This window comes from Ixodes scapularis, unplaced genomic scaffold (genome assembly GCF_016920785.2).
Source record: "Ixodes scapularis isolate PalLabHiFi unplaced genomic scaffold, ASM1692078v2 PGA_scaffold11__112_contigs__length_91849675, whole genome shotgun sequence".
Taxonomy (NCBI): Eukaryota; Metazoa; Arthropoda; class Arachnida; order Ixodida; family Ixodidae; genus Ixodes; species Ixodes scapularis.
The window spans coordinates 51,564,946-51,589,909 of record NW_024609837.1 but is presented as its reverse complement, the minus strand read 5'-3'; the positions used below and the strand labels follow the sequence as shown (position 1 = coordinate 51,589,909).

Genomic DNA, 24,964 nt, shown 5'->3' with positions numbered 1-24,964 from the left:
TGTGATAGCTGGAAAGGCTGCCCGCATCTACGAGCGACGGCGGAAACCATACTGGTTGTGTGCTTGCCGCCGTCGCTTATAGATGGCAGTAGCTGTCCAGGTAAGTTTGTGTCAACATACCGGACACAATCCTAAGGAACCTAGCCCTTAAAGGGGCACTTACACATCAAAATGATATTTTCTTTTATTATCCGAAACGATTGAAAACGATGCCGGGACATTACCCTCAAAATTTGAAATTTGGGAATTCAGTATTCGTGAAGTAAAAAAACAATTTCCAAATGCCGAATTCGAAGTTCCCGCGCGATCGGCGCCGGTGCCTTGACGTCAAAAATTGCGGATTCCTGAGAGTCCACTTTTTTTCACCACTCCCTGCTGTTGCCATGGCGACCCAAAGCGAGGAGGAAAGGAGCGAGCGGCGGCGTTCCGGCGGACCGGTTTTGAGCGGTGTCGCCTGTTTTCCGTTGGAGGATACAAATCCAGGAGACGGCACCACAACGAACTCCCGATTTTTGGCATTTCAAAAAGAAGGGCCGTAGTGCGTTCGCAATTGCGTTAAACAACATGTTTTAGGATTGCCGTAATTAAATGTTATAGAGATATCGCCTACAAAGCTTCTAAATTTCATGATTCTTGACGTCACCGATCAAAAGAAGCGAGGAGGCGAGAGGCGGGAAAATCAAACGCCAAAAATAAAAAGGAGCGCGCGCGCGCAAGAAAATTTTTTTTCGCGTTGCGGTTTTTTTTGCGTGTCTATGACTGCAACTTGCATCGTTTTAGACAATAAAAATAAATACGACCTTTGGGGTGTCAGTGCCCCTTTAACAGCTCCGCTGTAAAAAAAACTCGGGAGTTTCATAAAAGAGTGACTGACAAAGTTAGCAAGTACTAAGACCATAAAATGGAAGGTTTTCTCGCAACAGTTAAAACTACTCAAATGAATATTACTTTTTCTTCGTAACTTGAAGAGCACAGTCAATTGCTTAGATCCGTTCTAGCACGACAGTTTCACGTCACTCAGCAGGACATTCCTACCATTCACCTTGTCTTTGTACAGGCTTGCTGTTCGGTGGACAGCGCGTATTTGCCTTAGAAGTCACTTACGAGAAAAAGTTTACAGACGAGACAGCCAAGTATCGCTTTTATTGTTGCGTTTATGACAAAAATGAGCGCAGAAGCGGTCTCAGCAAAAAAAAGTCCTAAACAGAGGGTAAAAAAAATTACCTATGACAAATATTTGTTTAATTTTGTAGACTAGTTATCGCTTTACCGAGAGATGATCGGTAAAAGCACGCTAGCAAGCTCGTAGTTATGTTTATATATGCGATGTAGTGCATGCGGTATATTGAGTACATGTTCAACGCCACTCTGCAAAAAAAAGAAAATGAAAGTAATGACAACTTTATGCCTTGGTACTTTTGACAGAGCCCCTCCCATTTTTGGAGATCAGACACTTACACGTTGTTGGCAGAACTTTTGCACTAAAGGCACAAAAGTACCCCGCTCAAACAAGTGCTTCGAAGGCACTGGTACGAGGTGTAGGCCTTCCTATGGAGCTCGTGCTCATGAACAGGAATAAATGCATTACTTTTATTTCATATCGGTCGTATTCGTCCAAATACGGCATATTTCTGAACAGTAAAAACAAAATTTTTTTCTTGCGCTGTTCATTTGAGCGGTTTTTCCTCGTGCTGCTGGCGCTTGACAGCTCCTCAATACGAGACCGTGAAAGGAAACGAAATGCTGCGTTTATTTACCTGGTCCGGAATAAATTATGGTCGTTCTCTTTAGATGAAAATGGGTGCTTGGCACTTCATTAGCATCTTCAAAGGTTCAAACAATATGGATGACAGTCATTCGCCCTGACGTCGACACGACCACATCGGTTAAGAATTATATCTAAACAAACACAAGAAGGTAAACGTGGTAACCAGTAAACAAAAACATTTGCAACTCGGAAAAAGAAAAAAAAAACACTATTTCGGCAAGATTTGGTTTAACGTTTGTGCTCGAGAGCAGCATGGGGCAGCGAAAGTGGACTGGCGCACAACGGCGCAGTTGGCGCAGCGCTTCCACCCTTGTTGCACGCTTCGCTCCAGCATGCCGATTGAGTCATTGGGGCTGTGATCTTCACCCTTTTCCAAGTTATAGTGAAACACAGTATGGCAACACTTAGCTCTGTTCCAATTTGTGGTGTGCCTCTTGCAGCCTGCTCGTTTGGCTGCTGGTCACCTGACCCTGCACAGCTTGGCACAGAGTTTCTCAAAGGCCTCGAGCATCTGCGGAGTAAGCGAAGGGTTGACCTTGGCGAGGGCACATTCGAAATGGCGCTGTTCGACGCACGGCGCCTCAAACCCAGATTCCGAAAGAGCCTCCAGTCCAGCCTGTAGACAAAGAAAAATTATTTGTGAGAAATGAAAAAGGAAGAGCCAATTGAAGTATAGTGTCTTAGAGGGACACTAAACCACTTTTTGCGATAGATTATTTATGGTTGTAACTCAATCTATGGACTCTAAGCATACTAAACAAACCAAACATCACATTCATGTGTGGCCGTTTCCTCTCGTAAAGTCGGTATAAAAGATTGATTAGCTCGGAACTATCTGCGACACCACACAGGGCGTTGTTGGACAAGGGTGCCCTGTGGCATCTTGAGCTGTCTGTCGGTCGAGCGTAACTGTTGTATAAAATACATAAAAGATTCTTTGGTGGGAACTTATGAGGAGAACTTACGACATGGCAGAGGTTTGCGAGATCGGCAGACGTGAAATGTTCCGTAGACCGTGCGACGGCGGTCGCGTCAACATCTCCGAGTGACATCTTGGAGAAGCGGATCTTGAGGATCTCCTGACGTGCCTGTGCGGACGAGAGAAGGGGATATGATTTCCAAAACATTCCGCGACAAGAAACAAAAGTAGCACTGTTTACAAATACACAAATCCTTTGAATGTGAAAAAAAAAAAAAGAACAAAAAAAAACAAAAAGCAATTTTGCACATCAAAACCGAGAGCCACAATTCAATGGTCTCGGCAAAAAAATCAGCTACCAGGTGAGTCTGCCAATCTCGAAAGCAGTTACTTTGAGCCTAGCCACCATCTAGTAGTTGTCTTTGAAGGAGACATTTCATTTTGTCGCCTGTGCGGTTTATCCTACCATATTTTCCGGCGTGCAAGTCGCAGCCTTTTTCCAAAATTTCCTTCGGCACATCCTATACGACGGTGCGACCTGCACACACTTTTTTTATAAGTATAGGCTTTAAAGGCTGGTCACAGACTTGCGTTTGGTTGCAATCGAGCTTATAGTGCAGCCTCGCGCTTGCAAAAATGTCCCAAAAGTCGGGAGAAGTCGCGACTAAAAAGTTTACCCCGACTTAACACAACAAAGATGTAACAGAAAGATGGAAGTTTCGCCACCTATGCAGGTGCCGCCATCTGTCGGGTGGCTCTGGAACACTTGCCATTTGCCCATATTTCCCATATTCAGTGCATCCTTCTATCATTATGGTATTGAAAAACTTTTGACAATGTCAAGATATTATGAGATATCTGATCTCGCAAATACCTCATAACCTTCGCTTTACTTTAATGAAGTTCCAGGGCTACCACTTAGATGGTACTGGCATGTCCCCTTATCTCGGTGCCTGTCACAGACGGGGAAATGTGGTATTTATGAGAGTGCAATTGGGACCTATTCAGACGTGGCTTAGAGACTAGCCAGTTAGAAAAAGATACTCAATTGCACTCAAGATTAGATTTCTGATTATAATCTCGGAGCTAGCATGACTGAACTTAAACCGTGGCCGCGCTGGAAACCTCCAAGACAGAGACGGAAATACGTTCGTCTCAAACTCTCACATTACATTTTTTGCAACAATATCGGTATCTGCGAGTCCGGGTGTATTCCAAAACCTGCGGTCACTAAAATTTAAAAAAACATAAAAAAGGCAAAAAAAAACAAAACAAAGGCGGTTCGGAGAACGGTCACCTGCAAGAATAGGATAAGCTCCTCTCAGATCCAATAGTGGATCACGTGACTATCTGACATGTGACGTTGGGGAGTACTTTAGGTAGCGTATTTATTCAAGTAATAGCGGCACCGTTTATAAAGAAAGCCTAAGGGTTCACTTTTCAGCGGAGCATGCGGCTTGCCAATCACCGCGATCGGCAGCATGATTCCAGCGGTTTACAGGACACAGATAACGTCTTTGTGCGAAGATACCATCTGTGAAGATGGCATATGTGTGTAGAATTGTGTTTTCATTCTAGTTTTTTGCCATGTCTTTTTCGCTCAACACAATGATTGGCTGTGTATGTGTGCCACGGGAAAGCAGACGCAAGGGCCTTGTTCATAAATAGTGCGGCTGTTACTCGAGTAAATACGGTACATTGTATTTAAAAGGACCATAAAATGGCCTTTTTACTTTTGCCAAATAAATTTTACATTTACCTTCAATGTTCACTGAATGCCGAACAGGCATTCGTTTTCGTCTCGATTTATTAACTTCTACACAAAAAAATGAATGAAATATCGACCCTTTAAGCTGCGGCGTAAGTTTGATGGTCGTGACGTCCACCGGCATCGGAACCCAAAGTTCTCTCGGCAGTACGAGAATGGGAGCGTTAGCGGCGGCGAGTTGGCGGTGTGCTGGTAGGTTTTACTGCGCTGATGGCGCTGATGCCACCGAAATATTTTCTGAATCGACGCCTCTCAACACCGCGATAGCCGTGGACACATCACAGTTGAGCGAAATGCAATTAGATATGTTGCCCTACAGCGACAGCATGGGACTAGTCCCATACGCCGGTATGCCTGTTGGGAAGTGTGGAGAGTCTTCCGACAAAGACTCCGGTTCTTCATCGAAATCGGCAGAGGGCTTTTGGAACCTGCCCGCATCCGCAGAGAACAATGTGAATGTGGCTGCAATCACGCTCGGTGTCAAAATGTTCCCAGCATACACGAATGATCTTAGACCCGGGGTACCTCAAACCAATGAGCCTGCACCAAGTACTTCAACGTGGTTCATCGAGTGGCAAGCGGTGAAACTGCAACTGTTTCTTTTTAACCACCGGACTGCGGAAACTATAATTTGGGCACTTCGGTAGGCTGCAGCCTTTCGGCATGGCGACCGAGCGATCGATCACTAACAATGTAAACACTACATGAGCAGCCAGAAAACGAAAGTCTGCTCTGCGAAGGAAGCGCGACCAGGAGCAAACCTGTTCAGCAGACGACGCTTGCGGGTTGACTGCGCAGGCACAGTCGAGTCTTTCTTTTGCTTCGGTTACCACACACGATAGATGGCACTTTGCTCCGAGCACTATCAAATTCGGCAATTTTCGTCACATCTCTATTTATGCTACAAAATGTGGATCTGAATATTATTTAACAAAACTTTTAGCAAACATTTGCCGGCTATTTGTTGTTTATGATCGTGGTGCTGGTGAGGTAGGCTCTTACCCAATAGGCAACATGAATTTGGTTGACGTGCTTCAGTTCTGCGGATGCATCGCAGTGAAAAGGCAGATAGCTTTCAAAGGAAAGAAGGTCTAAAACAGTCCGTTTTTTTTTTTTAGAAGTTCTATAGCGAAGAACTTTTTTTGGCTCTCCATTTTTGGGTTTCTTTTCACACCTTTCAGAACGTATGGTGGATGAAGTTTGATTTCAGAATCGTTTCGTGGTCCCTTTAAAGCACTACTTGATGTTGATTTCGAAAACATGTACTTTACTTGAAGTATATTTTTCTGGTACTCTCCGAGGAAAGTACAAGTACATTTGCACGATTTCAAAACAAAAAAAATGTGTATTGTCATGTGAAAATGTGTTATCATCTTTCAAGATGTCCTCCGGTCATTCTCCAAGTGAAGTAATGGTGGCAATAAGACCAATATGAGTAAGTGCTTTATAAGTTGATTGTGAGTTTGCCAGCGAGAGTAAAACAACTGCTCTGTGGCCACTTGACTCTATCCAATACTTGCCGCCATTTCCGAAAATAACTGATGCATCCTGTATTACTCCTGGGGCAATGCATACCAGAGTTAAAAAAACACTGGGCATCATGAAAGATTGTGTTAAAAAGTACTTGTACTTCACTTTAAAATTACATTACATCTATAGTCCTTTACTTCTAAGTAAATTGCACCCAGTGTACTTACGACTTTACCTTGTGTATGTCACCTCTAATTTACTTGGTAATTTACTTCGAGTACTTTTTAGATGTACTATACCCAACACTGCGTCAAGTTAAAAGAAAGGTCTAGGCTAGTTGGTTAAACATCCTATATACATGAGCGCAAGAAAACAGGTACATGAAAGGGAGAGGACAAGACAAGCGCTTCGAGTCATGAAACTGCATCAAGTCATGCAACACAGATAACAGTTCCTCCGTCCACATCTGGTGCAATTCTAACTTGATACGTGGAATCAAGGTTTCATTTCTGCTTTGCAGTCAATCATTCTGTGTCTGTCCCCACTAAATGCCTCTTCAGGCGATGTAGGTGCCCTAACAAACAAATTAATAATGGAGGGTTATGGAGGCCGAGGCGCAAGTAACGGGGAAGAAACCAATCCCAGACTCACCTCGAGGTCGGGGGGTGGCACGTAAACAACCAGGTCCAAACGGCCGGGCCGCAAGAGCGCCTCGTCCACTGCCTCTGGGTGGCAGGTGGTGGCCACCACCATGACCCCCACGTGGTCCTGAACATGGATCAGAGTTCCCTCATTTTACGGAGTGAGGACCACAAGCCAGAGTTCGAGAGCTTTATAGGGTAAGGATCACGGAATTGTGCGCTATTATTCTGTCTGTTATTGCCTCGTTTGTAATGTTTTACGTTAGCCTACACCGCGTGGTTGTAGTTACCTCGGTCTCTGTGTAAGCGGCAGGCAAGTGAAGCAATGAATATATAATGCTTCTAGCATCCTGCGATTTCACAAAAAGCCAGCCTCCGTGGCTTCGTGCATGCGGGGCGATTCGGAAGAGCAAAGCCGCCTCTTGACCTCTGTTTGCCCTTCTGACCAATAGAAAGCCCGTGCACCAGGGGTGCGTGCCTCTTTCTCCTGGACGTCGGCGTAGGACTTGGGCAAGTGCAAGGTTGCGCAGGTAGGGTGTTTATGGCAGACGCCACGGGTACGACAAGTGTCGACCCGTGGACAAGGACTAGCTCCTTGTGAACCGAGTGGCGCAGGACGATTGTACCGCTGCCGTGGTTAGCCCATGCTTTATCGATAGACATTGCTGGTTTTGCGTTCATTGAATGTTCAATAAACAGGAGCGGAACTCCGTTTTCTTTTTTTTACATCTTACATTTTACAGCGGATCTGTTAAGGGCTAGGTTCCCCAGGATCGTGTCCACCAGCAAAAAAATGATGACACTGAACTGCGGAAAGCTGCCGCCATCTATAAGCGACCGCGGCAACCAGACAACTGGTTGCTGCTGTCGCTCATAGATTGCGGCAACCTTTCTTCCAAGGAAGAAAAGCAGGAGTGGAACGAGCGGTGATGTGTGCAGCAGCGCGAATGGTTCCGCAACCGCCACGAGGCCGCTATCGCCTAAAGTTCCACTTCGTCGAGCACTTCAGATTCCCTAGCAAAAGAAGAGCCGATCGCTCGCCTGGAAAGCCACCACTGAGAAGAGAAGCTATTGCTCCGCTGCTCTTTCTTCTTCACCAAAATAAAAAAATTGAAAGTTTTTTTTTTTTTTTTTTTTTTTTACAGTTTTAGATTGATTTTTTTTTTTCTTTTACTACACTCTCATTGAAACCTCAGCTGTGAGTCAGCGCTCTTTCGTTCCTGTTGTCTCTTCCTTCCTTACCTTATTTGTGCTGTTTAACTCAACATGTATAACCAATTTACCCAGCAACTCATTTTGGTACAATTCCCACATGCTTTATTATAAGGTGTTAGTGAAAAGATTACCTGCTGAACATCAGAAGTGTGCCGATGAAGAATTCCAGAGCCTGCAAGAAAAAAGATAGTGAAGCACCTGATACCTTCCCTTGTCACTGTTAAAAGGGCATTAACTGCTTAACCGTTATGGACGAGCCTAGCTCGGCAACATGGAACCCTCCCCAAACCATTCAGGAGGAGTAGAGCTCATCCGCTTTTGCTGACTCGCGCACTCAACCAATTTGGACGATCCAGGCTCGCTCAGCGTTTAGCTTGCGGCTCGGCAACAAATGGCAGGACTGACTATTTTCCAATTTTGCTCCCGCGCCATTTGTGACTAGGAATTATGTTTTGAAGGCAACAAATTTCATTTCGAAGACAACATTCGTAAGTTCAGGATCAGAGTTCCCAAATACTGGAAGCCGTTGAGGGGTAAAGTCTATTTTTAGTTCCTCTTTTTAGAGTTCAAACGAAAACTATGTGCCCTCAGCATCACGGAAAACCCAAAACTACAATGATGCGAGGCCTTTATCTTCAATAAAAACACGACCAAACATTGCGGCATGCCACTTTTCTGAGATGTAAATCAGGAAAATGAAACTACTACCTTTTATCTCGTAAATGGGTCAACAGATAAGGGTGATCAGAATAAAAAGGTAATTGTACCACGGATAGGGTCACTCTTGGAGCTTACCTCGCATGTTTATTAAAATATCCCCAATTGCTTTACCAGATCAAGCGATACAAAACTGGAAAAGCGACGGTGGCATTGAAATCACTGAAGATGTGAAATAAATACTAGAGTAACTAAAACCAGATATCGTGATATCCCAAGTCGTCGCCCACCTGCTGCCGCCTGAAATTCAAAGAAAAAGATGGGGTGGGCCATGCCTCGGTGGTAAGCACAAAAAAAAGTTTAAAAATCTTTCAGCCTTTCCACTCTCGTGAAGAAGGAAGACAAGCGGAGCTGTACTCGATACATTGTGTGCTTCTTCTTCGTTTTCGTCTGTTTTTCGCGCTGTTTCCTACAATGAATTCCCACCAACGTGCCCAACTATCCATTCTTCTATTATAGCTGGAAAGGTTGGCGCCATCTATGAGCGACGGCAGAAACCATACTGGTTGTGTGCTTGCCGCCGTCGCTTATAGATGGCGGTAGCTGTCCAGGTAGGGTTGTGTCGACATACACGGACACGATCCTGGGGAACCTAGCCCTTAACAGCTCCTCTGTAAAAAAAAAGCTAGAAAGACGCCCATTGCTCTGTACATATCTAACGCAGCTGCACAAGAGATACATTAAACTCAAAACTCGAATTAGCCTAATTGTTTTATGTAAGAAATGCTCACGAAAGAATGTGTAACTATCCCAAGGTCCCCTGCTTGCATACGCACGATGAGCACCGCCGATCGGCATAAAGCATGAACGTTTGTTCTGTGAAAGCACATTTCTAACACTGCTATGCCCAACCAGGCGTGACTAGCACCACTAAATAAGCTCATGGATGACGAAAGAATAAAACAATGAAAACTGGGAGAACACAACCACAAGATGTGGTTGTGTTGTCCCAGTTTTCATTGTTTTATTCTTTCTTCATCCATGACTTGAACCAACAGACTCTTCTCCCAAGCGTAAATAAACTGTGCTTCAAAGTAACGACACTTGGACATATTGTGGCTTAAAATCGTGGTTGTCAGTTATCAGAAGCTTCATCTGAAATCATAGGAAACGCTTTTCCGTCCTCCACTAATGCTTAAACAGTTTACGATAGAGCAGGGGTGGCCAGGCTGACCCGGCCTGAGAGCCGCACACAAAACCACGAAACTCCCAAGAGCCGCAGGGGGGCGAGGGGGGGGGAGCGGTCAAGGGTCAAACTTTTGTCCAGAGCAATAAACGAAACTCAAACTACTTTCAATCTATCCGAGTCAAAAGCAGTCCAAATGTATGTAAGATAGCTGTAGCACGAGACTACCAAACCGCAACCTGTCTTTTGATTTAAAACGCGTTCCATTTCCCCTTTTGGGGACGTGCTCGTCTGACTAGGAGGGAGGCGGGGGAGTGTGTGTCTGTGTGTGTGTGTGGGGGGGGTGTAGTACGTATGGGGGCACAAAGCTGTACGACTGCACGTTTGGGAGTACAAGGCTCTCAAACAGCAAGTTGCAGTGTGCTTTATTCTGAAATCCTTTATTTTTTTTTTCCCCTGGGGAAACGCGGAAAGGGGCGAAAAGGGGGGGGGTCTTCTTACGAGGGATCCGCGAGCCGCACTTGGACCAGCAAAGAGCTGCATGCGGCTCGCAAGCCACGGTTTGGCCACCCCTGCCATAGAGCAAAGCAATGTTACATGAGCTTCCTAACACCGAAGCTAATGCTGAGGAAGTCGCACTTTTGAATCATGACAATCGGCAGTTGCGTCTGTTCTGCACAAGCACCACAAGAATGTCAAGGAACAGAGTGCCTAGACTCTAAGCGCAGCTCATTTAGTGGTACTAGGCACGACGAGCAAGCAAGCGAAAGAAGCGACAAAGAGCGATGCTGGGGAGCGGGAAAGCCCGTGATCGCGTTGGCAAACGCTTTGGTGTAAGGCCAGGTTGGGCGCCTTATCAAATGCAAGGAGGAGGCTCTTGTGCAACTATCTTGTTTGATGCTTGCATCCGTGCGCGGCGTGCTATCAATGCGGGTTGAGGCAGCATTGCTGTGTAGCGTGGACGGCGCCACGAATACAAAGCTTGAAATGGGATGCTCTACAAACGGCTGTGTGAGGGGTTCCGGCAAGTCTTTATTTACCCGTCGGCTTTGTTTCCGACATTGCACAACCTTACCAACTACAATTGCGACGTTCAGAGAGAAGGAACAGGCTTGTGGTGACCTGCGGTGACCATTTTGGTGGAGACGAACTTTGATCTTACACTCCGCAGTTACATTCCAGACCTCGCAATCCCTGAATGGGTTACTGCTTGCGTTATCTTTCCAATTTTTTTTTTTTTGTTTTGTTTTTGTATGCATGGTGCTTTGACTTTGGTGTTGTGGAAATTCAGGAGGAAATGCATAAACAAAGCGAAGTGTCTTTCCCTCCTTCATTTTACTTTGTCACGGACGTCCTCCAGCCATAAGGACCACAGCTGCGTCATTCAGTTAGGATGAATCTTTGTGGATCGCGGAGTCCGTGTTGGGGAATTTGTGGGGACGGGTGATTACTCTGTGTTTTTTGGAAATCTATATTCACCCAAAAAGTGAGGTGGGCAATGACTCGGAGATGAACGATGACTCTGGATATTACAGTACTGTTTTTGCTGGGATTAACTACGTTCGTAACAAATTACTTTTCTTCCGATAGCACATGAAAAAGTGTCTGTAACTTTAGAAAGGTTAGAATAAACAAGCAAAAGTTTACAGGGTTCTTTTATGCCCTTCTAAATGTTACAAACATAGCTATGCACCACTTGACAGGACACATAAAGGCAGTGCAATGAAAAACAGGGCTAACCGCTAGAAATGAGCATTCAAACTGGTTGGCCACAAACAATGCATGAAATGAGCAACCAGCAACACTTCAATGATCTCAACATCAGTAAAAAAAGAAGGGGTGTGCAAATATTCGAAATTTCGAATATGAATAGAATAATTTCCTTATTCGAAACATATTCGATTCGAAAATGGCATATTCGGAAAAAACGGCGAATATTCGCAAAAACTGTGAGTATTCGAGCAAGTAATGAATAATCTGCCTGCCACGCATTCCCTTATGAATATGTTTGTTCACTGAGAAATGCGTATGATGCGTGTGTTATCGGTCTGCTCAATTTTCTACCTGTCCGATGGCAGCAATCAGGATCAGTTGCGGTTTCTCTTTCACCGAGCCGTTTGTTGTGTGGCATTGTTATAGCAATATGTGATGTAATTGTGCATTCTATAAATTGATACAATAAAATAAACCTCAATGGTGAAATATAAATATAAAATAAATCTCGAGAGAGTTATCTCGTATAAATGTTTGAAACATAAAAAAAGAAAAAAAAAGCTAGGTGCGAGCAGAACATTGCATCGCCATTGACAACAACTCCTGCCACTCCCGCGCAGTCAAAACTAGGATTGTCGCGAACCCGCCCACGTTCGAGTTCGACCAAGTTAGACTTTTTATAACCTTCAACGGATGTTCGACAAAGGTACGACTGAAGTTTGACTTTTGTGCGCATGCGCGAAAATTTAAAAACAACTAGTTGACTCCACCTGGCGGAGGAAAAGTGCAATATTTGTTGGTATATTGGCATCACTGGTTCATATTAATAACTAATGAAAGCGTTAAAAGCGCATATTTTCGCTTTTATATGGTGTAAACGTTGGTAAACATTTTATGAAATATAAAATAAAGTACTTTCTAAATTATTTGTTTCCCAAAATTCGAAATATTCATGTAGCAGCCGGGCAACACTGTCCATAAGTCTAACTTCTTCGAACTTTAGTGAAATTTCGCAGGTTTCCCGAGTGAAAGGGTCTTTCTACTGGCGGAAATGTTGTCATTGTGCATAGGGACCACTTACTTTCTGAACAAGTTGAGCAGTTAATTTTCCTACACGATAATTTGTAATGAGTGCATTACTAGAAGTATCTCTAGTATGGTGCCTGGAGTGCGTCTTTGACTGGTGTGTTAAGCGTCCTATACTACCCATACATCAAAAGTGGTCCCAAAGTGGCAACAAATGACGTCACAGAAGCCGAAGTGTCATGCTGTCGCATGTCGCAATCCTGACGGTTGGTCGTAGAAATGCTAACGAGAAAGCTGCGAGTAGCACGACCGAACACGGGTGTCGCTGTCGTCATGGCGTTTCAACTTCTGGCTGCCGAAACTTCCGTGGACCACTACACTTGAGAGCGACTTGGAGCAGATCAGGCATCTGCTACAAACACCATTGCTGTTGGGACGCCGCCAGAGTCGCGACCGGCGACAGCATGACACTTCTATGATGTCATCAGGCGGAAATCGAGGGGCCACTTTCTTGGACGCGGTAAATACACCAGTCGGAGACACGTTCCAGGCACCATATCTTTAGCCTGCCGCAGCCCAGTAAAATGCAGTTGCATTGATTTATTTTAAAAAGGCAATAAAACCTGCTGTTAGTACCTCTTGTTTTTCAATTTTTTTTATTACTAGACATATATTCAATATTCGATTCAATATTCAAAGCCCGTTTTTCGTCTTATTCGTATTCGAAAATTTCAATATTTTTGCGCACCCCTAGTAAAAAGAGCAATATAACAAACTTCTCTAAAAAAAAAAAAGAAAGATTAGTGCAATGTTTTTATTGCGAGATTCACTTTGAGTTCGTAGAGATTCCGAAACATGCTTCTATTTCAAGGTCGATGCGACGTCTCAAAATAGAACCCCGTTTCGTAATCGTTCTCACAACTCACTTTGAGTTGCGACACTCATAATGAGTCTGGCAAGACCATTATTGCGGTAAATAAATTAATTCTCTTCGAAAGAAGTTGGTTTCATTATCAAACAAAATATAATTGAGTGTCTTCTCTTTAGCGGTGAGAGCCACAAAACGAGTACCGATGCCGTCGATCTCGCAGAGAAGCGCCGAGAGGACCCGGTCCTGAGCCCCGGAGTGCTCGGCCGACCTCCGGCCGACCAGCGTGTCCAGGTCGTCCATGAACACCACGCTGGGCGCCCGCAGACGCGCCTGGTGGAACACCTGCGGTTTGGCCGGTGAGAATGCATTTGGTACGCCGCAACAAACGAGCACGAACTCGGTGCAAAGGCCCATTAGTGGCGCTATGGCGACTGGGATGGGTCCGTTTAGTGTCCCATTCCGCCCGAGCATCCAAATTAATTCTGAAGTGGTGACGAATGACGTCGTAAAAGCTGCAGCGCCACGTTGTCGGATGTTGCAACCCTGGTGGTTGGGCATAGAAGAAAGACATGGGTGGGGTACGCGTTGCAGGCATCGTAGTGCAGCTTGACTGCGTTACTGGGGCGTAGGGATACCACCAGGTCCACTGTAGTTGGTCAAACAGCATTCGCTGACACTTGTCTTGGAGAATGGGCGCGTCCTATCGAAGCCTGGTTCAGAGCATGAGATCTCAAGCTGGGTTCTCTGGAGTACCTCTAAAGGCTCCCCTAGCTTGCAAATTTCCTCGCGGCCATCCCAGGTCCTTCACTTTAGCACTATGGTGTGAACCATCTATAGTCGGTGACAGGTCAAGAACGAAGTGGAAGCTCCTCCCACCCCCTTCCACTTTAGCAGAGCGCTTGCCGAAGAGGAGGCGACCTCCTCTCTACCGTTTGCTCCGCTGAAGTGGAAAGGGGTGGAAGGAGCTTCCACATCATTCTTCACCTGTCACCGACTATAGTGATGTGTAAGCGTGTGCCACACGCTCCCCAATTATGTGCATTATTGTTTACAAAGTCTAAGCTTGGGCACTACTTTGTCGCGCAAATGCCTGGACCAGAAGAGGTTTCTTGGTTACTGTTTGAGAGAGATGGGCATTTCTGAAAACGAAAAGTTTGAAAACCCCTGGTTTACAGAAAGTAGAGCCGAAATGTAATTTATTAGTGCTGTGGGAATATTCAAATACTAGTTGTGAATAATACGCTGTTCGACATTCGCTTCGAGGTGAACTGCGATATTCATACTTTTTGAAGCGTTGAACGCAGCAGGTTAGCCTAACTTGCCATGCTGGTCTGCCTCACAAGAAAACCCCATGGTACAGTTTTCTTCTAAAGCAGAACATCATGGCAAGTTGCCCTTTTTAGATGTCTGTGTAATGAGGAGAGACCGAAACACAGTATTGAAACGAGTGTGTACGACAAACCATGTGAAACAGATAATTTTTTTGGATTTCTTGTCCCATCACCCAGTGCAACACAAGAAATCGGTAGTGCAATCGTTTGCACGCATATCAAATACTGTGCCATCTAACGAGCTCCATGGCGCAAATCAGATGACTCATTTACAGAAAATTTTGAAGAATTGTCATCACCCAAAGCGGTTTGTTCATAAGGTCGACAACCAAATGAAACAAAATGTGCAACCGTGCGAAAGAGAATGAAATAAGAATGTCGTGCGCATCCCTATGTCAATCGAGTCTCCGGACCTCTGAGCCGCGCTTCGGGGCCCCTTGGCATTCAAACTGTTTACAAGCCATTTAAAACTATTGGAAACTCCGTTTCTAAACCAAAGGACCCAAACCCGGCACACGTCCAGAGAGGCATTATCTACAAGATCCCCTGCAGTGATATCCCCGGCGTCCTACATTGGTGAAACCAGACGGAGGAGAGAGACCAGACTCAAAGAACACAATCGCAATGTCACGTACGCATCCTATGTGACGCGACTGAAGACTGAACTTGCGGACCATTCGTGGACAATAGAGCATTCTTTTAACTTTGCAGTCGCTACGACTTTGGCAAGGGAGAATAGATAAAGGCTCTGGTAACTCCTAGAATCGTGGTTTGTCCGCACGGACACACCGTGTGTAACAAAAACCGCGGCCCTCTCCACGAAGCTTATACGGACATTCCCGATGAATAGCGTCGACTTGAAGTTGAACCTTGCATTTGCTTTGTAACTACTCAAGATGCGCCCCGCATGGGAGGCGAAACGTCTAATAAAATTGTCTTTTCTGGTGTGTCAAGTCAGTGCTCTTATTTTAATTATCCCTTTTTTTTTTTTACAGGAATAACTGTCAGGGGCTTTTCCTATCAATATTTCCACGTGCAAATAGCTCAGCCAACAGCGGGCTTGACTCCCATGCTGCTGGCCGGGGTTTGATCCCTGCCAGCGCTCGCCCTTTTTATTTGTGTTTTGTGTGCATGACCGGAATGTTCCAAGGTGACTCGAGAATTTTGTTGCTTGTTCGAGCTCGCAAACTTCTAGATACCCACGCGCTTACAAAAGGAGCTTCGGATGGCTGCTCGAGCAAGTCATCCTTCTGTCGCCTCAAAGAATGGTCTTTGTTATTTTATGTTTCTCGGCGCAAGTTTGCAGCATTAAACGCTAATTTTAAGTTTTATTAATCGAGTTTATGTTTCTATTCATTACAATATCGCCAAATGCTTGAAAAAGAACATTCTCCAAGCACGTAAACGCTGCTCGTATTCGATCCCGGGTCCGCCGACTGTGAGATGAATGTGCTACCAAAGAGCTGTGCCCGCTGCTGCAACGCACCGATTAACACTTTTATGTGTTGAGGACGCCTGCACATACAAGTCTCGCACTGCACTCGCCAGATGGCCACGGCAACGTCACATCACACCACGTGAATCTCACGCCGCATCCGTTAAAAAGTGCGTATAAAATCGATTAGCGTGCAACTCCCCGAACAGCCACTGGCGACAGCTTCTCAACGTATGGCTCTGCTTGTGGCAAAGGAAGCGGAGGACAAAGCTAAATTTGCCACTGCCATACACACCTATAGTAGGTGCCATATTTATACTAACTTTTTTTCTGAAAACAGCTTGTCTTACTCAAAGGTGCGACTTATAGACCGAAAAATGCGGTAAATGAACAGGAGATACGCGTAAAAGTGTGGGCCTCTAAAACAGCTATCATAGTCGCTTCTTTGCACACTTTAGGAAAGAGCCGAGGATATTTCGAGCCGCCACTCACGCTGGCGACAACCTTCTCCGAGTCTCCAACGAAGGGGGAGTAGACGTCGGCCGCCCCCACGGAGAAGACGGTGGAGGCCGCGCAGCCGGCTGCCACGGCCAGCGCGATGGATGTCTTGCCGCACCCAGGGGGCCCCACCAGCAGCAGGCCGCGCGGCTGCGCCAGCCCCAGCCGCGCAAAGGACGACGGCCGCAGCAGGGGACCCTCCACTGCCTGCCGTAAACACAGGGGCACACTCTGTTTTGAACTTTGACCACGCAAGAAATGAAATGAAGGGAGCCTGGCAAAGGACCAACATTTACCACCGTAATATCTGATGAGGTAGCCCACCCAAAAATCGAGAGCAAATAGGCTAGAAATAAGGAGTGGGCTAACTTTCAACGTGCGCTCGAGAAAAGTAAAAAAAAAGGAAGCTATTTTCAGATTATGTCTCTCTACCAAGCTTGTTGTTGCAGCCAGAGGCAAGGGAGCAAAGATGACTGTACTTCCCAGTCAGCAATGTTTGCATATATCGCACCCTGGCTAACTCGCCACATTTACCGTGAGGCCATCGTCGATCCACACACTACAATTACAAGGAATGGGCTTTTTTTCTACATTTAAAATAGAATAGCAATTCAAGCCTGAAATATGGGGTGGGTTATCTTTAAGTGGTGGGGCATCTTTCGGGATGTTACGGTAGTCCCGTTAATACACCAACTTAACTGTCCGATTTCACGCCACTGTGGTGTACTGCTGCTGGCACTGCATATATGCAGACGCTTTATGTCACGCGAATCTCGTTTCTGCGCACACGCGGTGCCCACACCTGGTGTGGGCAAATGCAGGCTTCTTGATAAACGGCATTCTGGTGTATACGGGGTCATTTTTCTAGGCTTTGCAGATTTGTTTTAAAAAGCCATGAAAACCACACTAATACGGTCTGTGCAGGGGAGATCTACGACCAAAGGGATATAATATAGGGGAGTAATCATCACAATAAGTTGAATAATTAACTAAAGTCTGTTAACTCACTTTTTAATTATTGAAAATAAACATAAGGTTCCAATTAGAAATTTGCAAAATATGATCGAAAATCACTAAATCAGTCATTTTTAGAAACACTTTGGGTGGACGTGAAACGCAGCAGTGCACTAAAGTTATTATTCGTGCAACGGTGAGATAACGTGGATGACAAGAGACGGAAAAACCGCTTGAGCATGTTATCGCGCCGGTAGATTTGCGCCTTCTGCATGAGCGGTAACGTTAGCGGTCCACTGCTCTTTTCGTGTGCTCTGCGTCTTCCTAAAATTGACTGATGAGGGGGTTTACGATGATGCTCAGCAAGTTTCTGATTGGGACCATATGATTATTTTTACTAATTCAAAGGATAATTAACATATTTTAGTTAAGCAGCTGACTTATTGTGATAATTTGACCCCGATGCTATGTCCCCCTGGCCGTTTAACTCACCTGCACAGGCCACGTTAGTGTAGCTTTTACGGCTTCTTTAAAACAAATCTGTAAAGCCTTAAAAAAAACGCCCCGTATATAGACCACCTGGTGATGTAAATGATAATACTATTTTCATTATAACTCTAGCCATGAAAAAAAAAATACACTTTTTCTATTGCAGCACACCCTGGTGATACTGTCAACCACCAATCGGCTATTACTGCGGAAGTACAGGCCATGTGGCACAAGTTTGCAGGAAAGACAGCGAGATTACGAAAACCGCGACTACTTTTGTGATCTAGAGCGCTGGGTTTCACTAGGCTATAACCGTCGAGTATTCCGGAACCACACGCGGGACCAGTCCCCACCTTCCGATTCCTTTTCACAACATCGTCAAAAAAGATCGAGGTACACCTAAGCATTCCTTTTGAGTTCTGAATGTGAACGCATGCAAGCTGCTTGTCCGCTCCCTTTTTTGTCTGCTGCATACTTTTCGTTGCCAGTCAGCGCCTGTGCTCCGCTGGTGACCTTGGACGCTCCGTGTTATTGGCGCACTGATGGACAGACAGCGCCATGGGGTGAGCGGTCATGGAAACTGACGAGCGCAGCGGCCAATAAGAGCTTTGTCGACACATGCCAGCGAATGGAAACTAGGTGCCGTTTTTGCACTTCAAACTGATGACATCAGCTCGCTCCATGAGACAGTTAATGCTTTCGCATTCAAAATCTGGCATGCCTTGAGGAAGGATTGAAAATTACTGGTCCAGACCAGGGGTGGCCAGATGGACACGCAACGAGCCATTTAGGTGACGAGCCACAATAAAAACGGGATGTGGCATTTTTTTCTCCTTTCGTCTCAGTCGGTGGCCACAGCAAATTAAATTAATTAAGTGATTACTGATTGTGTCACTGACCCTGATGCCCTTTATCCGGTCGGTCCTGTGTACGTACGTTAGCGCAAGGCTGCCAAAATGCAAGCTTTCTTTTTCTATATCAATATTCTTGGCTGTTTATGAGCACATAAAACAAACGGATGATGATGATATTTCTCAGTATGCTTATCAGGGAGCTGCAAGCTGCACTTGGAGCCGCAGAGAGCTAGATGCGGCATGCAAGCCATACTTTGGTCACCCCTTGTTCAAAGCCTTTTGACATTTCACACGGGACATTTTCAGCGCCTGAGTCAGACGTCTAGGGTACATCCCTAAGTCTTAATTGATGCAAAGGTCCAGGCGAGCTAAACAGAATAAACGATAATAATCCCTGGAGAGGGGGAACAAAGGGGACAAGGGACAAACACAAATCTCCAACAAAGCTAGGTGACTGGTGCACGCTGAAAAACTCCGCCTGGTCCTGGTATCGAACCAGGGACCTATCAATTTCCAGAGGAGCGCTCTACCAACTGAGCGAATTAGGAGTTGTTTTGGGAGATTTGTGTTTGTCCTTTGTCCCCTTTGTTCCCCTTCTCCAGGAAATATTATCATTTATCCCTAAGACCCCTGCATAGACATCCTTCGGATGTCCGTTGGATGTAAATGTTGTTGAGGGAAGGACAAAAAGAAAGCAATGTACAGTCTTCAGCTTCTTCTGGATTTTGCTGATGCCTCCCAGCTGGTCCCAGCTGGAGCGCTTTGTGACTTCGACTGCGAATTCGAGGCGTCTGCTCAGGCTCGACTTCACCAGCTTCAGTGCATCTTCGAAGTCCTCCTTCATCAGAGCGGCTTCGCCCTGAGTTGATGGCTGCAGTGGGAGACAGCAAACGTTGACAGTGTGTAAGAACAACAGGTGGTACGGTTATGGTGCACTCAGCTTCCAGACACTGTTAAAAGAAGCTTGCGTCAAAAACCTTGCAGTGTATTCTTCGTCATTCTTTTAACCTTATTAACCGTAATAAAGTCTTTCTTTTATTTGCTGCTTTAAAAACGACATCTTCTCGGATCATCGAGTTAACAATGCTGTTGCCTGCTGGGATCATTGTAGCTGTACAGCAGCGGAGGAAGATGCGGCAGACGGCTGTTTTCCTGTAGCTGATTCTGCAGCCAGATGGTCGACAGAAACTAAGGCAGACACGAGACGGGACAACGGCGACCCTTGCGTCCGCTCACCCTTTTTGTCAGAACATCTACGACCAACTGCCAGGATTGCAAAACATCCAAAAGCTTGTCACAACGGCCCCTATGACATAACTTGTTGCCACCTTGGGACCATTTTAGATGCATGGCCGTTATGGTATGGTAACACACCTGTATGGTTATTATGTGCATATCTGCTTCCAGTCCTTGGATCACAACAAAAACATTGACTCTTAAAAGAAAAGGAAGTTTTATGGTTTAGAACTTGTCTCAAGGTCTGGTTGCCAATGCCAAGACTAGGTAGCGATGTCACTGGCACAAACAAGCTAACATTCAGAGCAAGCCGTCGGGTAGAGTACAAATTGTACGCTACATCAATGCAGGTTGGCCCCTATCGGTTGTGTTAAGGATAGAAGGAAACATATTTGTGGCTTGGTTTGGCATGGCTCGCTGCAGAAAGGCTTGGGTCATATCTGCTGAAACCACCAGTTACGCCTCTAGAGCACCTGTATGGATCACCACAAAGCTGCAGATTTTCTATTGCTGAACGCAGGTAGGAGCCATTGGTTGAAAATAAATTAACTCCTCTCAACAAACAGAATTGAGAAAGTTACACATGCCATAAAAAAAATAAAGCTCGAGGTACACCTAAGCACTTCTTATGAGTTGTGAATGCAAAAGCATGCACGCCGCTCTTCTGCGCCCTTCCTTCGTCTGCAGCGTACTTGCATCGAGGGTCGAGCGCACGCACTGTCCTCGGCGCACTGATCTTAGGCGTGGAGCGCTGGAGCCGCTGCCTCACGAACACGCAGCACATGGGGCGGCGGTCGTTGACACTGATGCGCATCGGCCAATGGGAACCTCGTCGACGCGCGCCAGCCAATGGGATTGAAGCCAAAATTCATCAGCTTTACTCCACTCTTGAGATCGGGGAAACTAGGCGCCATTTGGCTAGGCTTTTCGCATGGTTTCATAGCTGGGAGCTGGCTTCACTTGGACAAAGGATTTAAGGTGCCGTCTGGCGCGGTTTCAAAGCTGATGACGTTGGCTCGCTCCATGAAACAGTTAATGCTTTTGCATTAAAAAAAGTTACTAAATAAGAAGAATAAGAAATAGTGAGTCACTTCTCTGCAGGCTCTTTGCTGGTCACTTTGAAGAAATCATCAAAGGACTGTAATAATCTTAATGGTAACTGTAACTATATCACAGGTTGCATTTCTAGAGGTAACTTTTATAACCCTAAAACAGTGTCTTGGAAAAGTATTACATACATGCAAAGTGCTAGATAAATAAGAGAAATAAAAGTACTACTCAGCTATACTTGGCATCAACATTTTTGGTCTACATTACCAAAGCAAGCATAGTTTCTGCAGTGCTGCAGCCCAACACTGCAATGAGAGCATGTGGCTTTGTCTTCCGTCTCATCGCACCAGCTCTCGGGTGAAAGGGACCCAAAACGATGCCATGTGCTTGTGCAAAGTAACTTCGACAGCATTGGAAAAGTGTGGAAACTGCTAGCCTCGACAACCTGGAACACGAAAGCTGATGCTGTGCATAGGTGATGGTGCTTCAGAATTACATAAAGGGAAATTCCACTCAACTCCAAAATATTTAGGGTAATGGATTTTGAGAAGTATTAATGAACAGCGCGCCACCATCTGTTTCCCAAAAAGCGAAATATTTCTCACATAAATCTTGTTTCCGACATGATAACAAACTGAAACAAAAACTTTGGCTGCAACGTGCGCCATTGGCTCTGCATGTCAATGACATGGGCATCCACGTGGAACAAGCAGTTGATTCTCTACAACGCGAACAGTCATAGCACAAACATTGTCTGCATCGTATCAGACTCTGCGTACGAGCAGCATCTACTGTGGCCTGTGCACATGTTGTTTGGAAACATAGCTGAAGTTTGTAAGCAAAACATTACAAGGACAGGGTGACAGAGACTACATTGGAATTAATCTCTGGCAGATGGCAGCAGCATTGTGACTGCAGACGACGATGTCAAAATGTGGCACTTGGGGCATGAGAACAGATAAGTCTCATGAACTAACTCGGATCATACCAGTAATGCCATCTGTGGGCTGTGCCCGGAGAAGTAAAGGAACCAAAGATCAGAATGCCTCAGGCATAGTGCACGTCATCTGCCAAATTTAGCAGATTTTGTTGCCCTTGCACATATAAAACTTTGTAGGTTATTTCAGCAGACGTTCAGACAGAATTATACTCAAGGTTTGGCAACTCGACTTTCCAGGTGATACTAAAAAGAGCTGTGGCATTTTCTCATAAACAAAAACGAAACAAAACAGCATTCTAAAGCAGAGGTCCGGCACAAGGCAACGTCGAAGTCACTTACGTCACGTTTCATAGCTGCCACGAGAGACTCGCGTAGGAGCGCCATCATGTCGCTGATCACAAAACCAGAAGTCGGGAGGACGAGGTGATCCAAGCCAAGACCAAGCTGGAGCCCAACCATCTCCAAGATGTCCGTTCTCTCCTTTGTTGACAGTGCACCCAGAAGCAACTGTAACAGTCAACATAATGTCACAGGTTGTTCTAGCATGGTATTCGAGAGAACTTGAGTCAACTTTCGAAGACTCAGAAGCATGCACCAGGTTGCCTGATAACAATGTTGACCAGTGCGCAACACAGTTCTGGCAGGCATGACATCAACTATCTCTCATACAATGCAGTCTTGCATGCCTGAGCGACAACACTGCCAATACTTCGACGGACCACAATGTCCTCGGGACTTCCGTGACCACTCCCGACGTCATATGGAGGTTCTGGATGTGTCGATTGGCTGTGCACTTTTTGGGGGGAAAAGCAACACGTTGCCACTCAATGATGCTGCCCCAAGTCCCACAATAGGACGTCCACAGGACATATAAGGACCTGCGTCGTTTTGTAAAAACCTTTTTATTGATTCATTTTCTTAAATCAAAATCTCAATACTAACATTTTGTGGAAGACCTTGCAAAATTTATTGCATAAATTTGCCAAAATATAGCGGAGCTCAGGCCACCCAGGCCTGAACTCCACTATTTCAATCAGTCAATAGTTTTTTTCAATGATTGATTGATTCAAATAGTGGAGCTCAGATTCGCAAACCCTAATCCTAGTCTTCAAAAGAGGCCACACTATGTGCAGTCAACCCCCCATTTCACTCTGCTCATGGAAAATGGAATGCAATCTCAGGCTCGAACTTATGGCAAGCCTCGTGGGAACTGCGAAGGGTTTGGCGAGCTAAGCTACCATCTGTCTGCCAGCAGCCGTGCCAGTGTGCATGGAAGGAAGCTGTCGATGAAACAATCTGTCAAAGAAACGTCATTCGACGAATTGACTGCCACCGGTTTGATTGCTACCCTGTATATGTGGTCACTGTATGACGCTGTATCAGTTCAACATCCTATGAATGTCCGGACGATCATGTGCTCTCCTTCAGGGAAAAACAACATGTAGTCACTCTCCTCACTCCTGGACAAACTGCTCACCTCTTTATCGAACCGGCCAGGCCTCCTCATGGCAGGATCGATGGCGTTAGGTCTACTAGTCGTGGCCACAACAAAGACACCCCTTCTGTCCTCCATCCCGTCCAGAAGCGTCAGCAGTTGCGTCACCAGCCGGTTGGCGTGCTGGTTGCTTCCGGAGCTCCTCTTGGCGCACAACACATCCACGTCGTCGATGAGCACGATGCATGGCACTACGTCGCTCAAGATCACCGCTTCCCGAAATATCCCGCGAAGCAGCTCCTCGCTCTCGCCCGGCAACGATCGGCAAAGATCGGGGCCCCTGACGGTTAGCAGATGGGCGCCGATGTCATGCGCTACTTTCCGGACCACGCTCGTTTTGCCGGTACCGGGCGGTCCCGTTAAGAGAACACCTCGTTGAAGACGAAGCCCGACCGATTTGAGTGTTTCGGGAAACTTGTAAGGGAACGTGCATAGTTTCTTGAGAAGCGACACGGGCTCTAGCATCGCTTTCTCCCAAACTTGGGGAAACGGGACCGGGTCTTTGGGTGAGAAGTACGTTACGTTAGAAACGGAGATCTTCGAGCCACTGGTCACCTTGCAGACGGCGACGTTGGAACCGATCGCTTCGATGATGACAGAGTAGATCGAGCACAAGCCTGGCAGTGGTTGTGTGCGCGGACAAGTTCGAACAACGGCACCCGGTCGGACGTGGTAATTGCGTAGGAGTTTTGAGACCCAATGGCGCAAGCGATCGCGGTGGACGCCGTGCCATCTTACGAGGTCGTGAACCGAGTTTAACACGACGCTTACCGCCACCTCGGTTGCCGGTTCGGCTTTGCCGAAGAGCTTGATGTCAGTGTCTACGTGAACGCACGTTGGGCCCGGTTTGATCGTTGCTTCGCCGCAGGTTTTTTGTAGCCGGACAGTTTTGTCAACGTAAACTACATCGCTCGTGTAGCGATGGGGAAAGAGAAGGCACACAAATGTTTCGTTGCCCACAGTGATCTCGGCCGGCGAGCCAGGCGTCCATTTCTTCGCGACGAAGGCGGAAAGGGGTATCTTGCAGATTTGGGAACCAGAAAGGCTATCTTCCGTTCCTACATATCTCAGTGACATTTTTTTATGCACGTTTCTCCGCGACTCCTTGATCAACCGAACATCATGTCGACGTTGTAAACACAACCACGTGCAAAACACGAACCTGGGACGGCGGAAGAATACACAAATGTCACCCTCTCCTGGCGTCCAATATTCCCTTACCTCACTCATATTATTTTTAGAGAGGTTTTGCTCTAAGAACACGTTAAATACGCTTCTCTTTTGTTATAATTTTTATCTGCGTAAATATAAAAACTCAGCTGGACCATAGCGAAATATGAATGTCGATTGCATTCTTTGTGCGCAATTGTACGCACTTGGGGAGCAGGACAGCGGTTGTATGTATGCGATACTGCTTGTACTAGCACAATGGATACTACCCAAGACTT

At 45.9% G+C, this 24,964-nt stretch overlaps 1 protein-coding gene across 1 annotated transcript; it reads right to left on the bottom strand.

Annotated features, from left to right (window-relative positions):
- Window positions 1–1,113: 1,113 nt before the first annotated feature.
- Window positions 1,114–24,728, bottom strand: LOC8053994 (cell division control protein 48 homolog B). Its single transcript, XM_042288903.1, has 9 exons — window positions 23,499–24,728; window positions 22,361–22,528; window positions 19,499–19,666; window positions 16,493–16,705; window positions 13,435–13,576; window positions 7,913–7,953; window positions 6,577–6,693; window positions 2,734–2,856; window positions 1,114–2,384 (listed from the first exon to the last, which is right to left on the bottom strand). Exons 1-9 carry the CDS (start codon window positions 24,591–24,593, stop codon window positions 2,229–2,231), a joined length of 2,223 nt encoding a protein of 740 aa, XP_042144837.1. The 5' UTR covers window positions 24,594–24,728; the 3' UTR covers window positions 1,114–2,228.
- Between the last annotated feature and the right edge of the window lie 236 nt (window positions 24,729–24,964).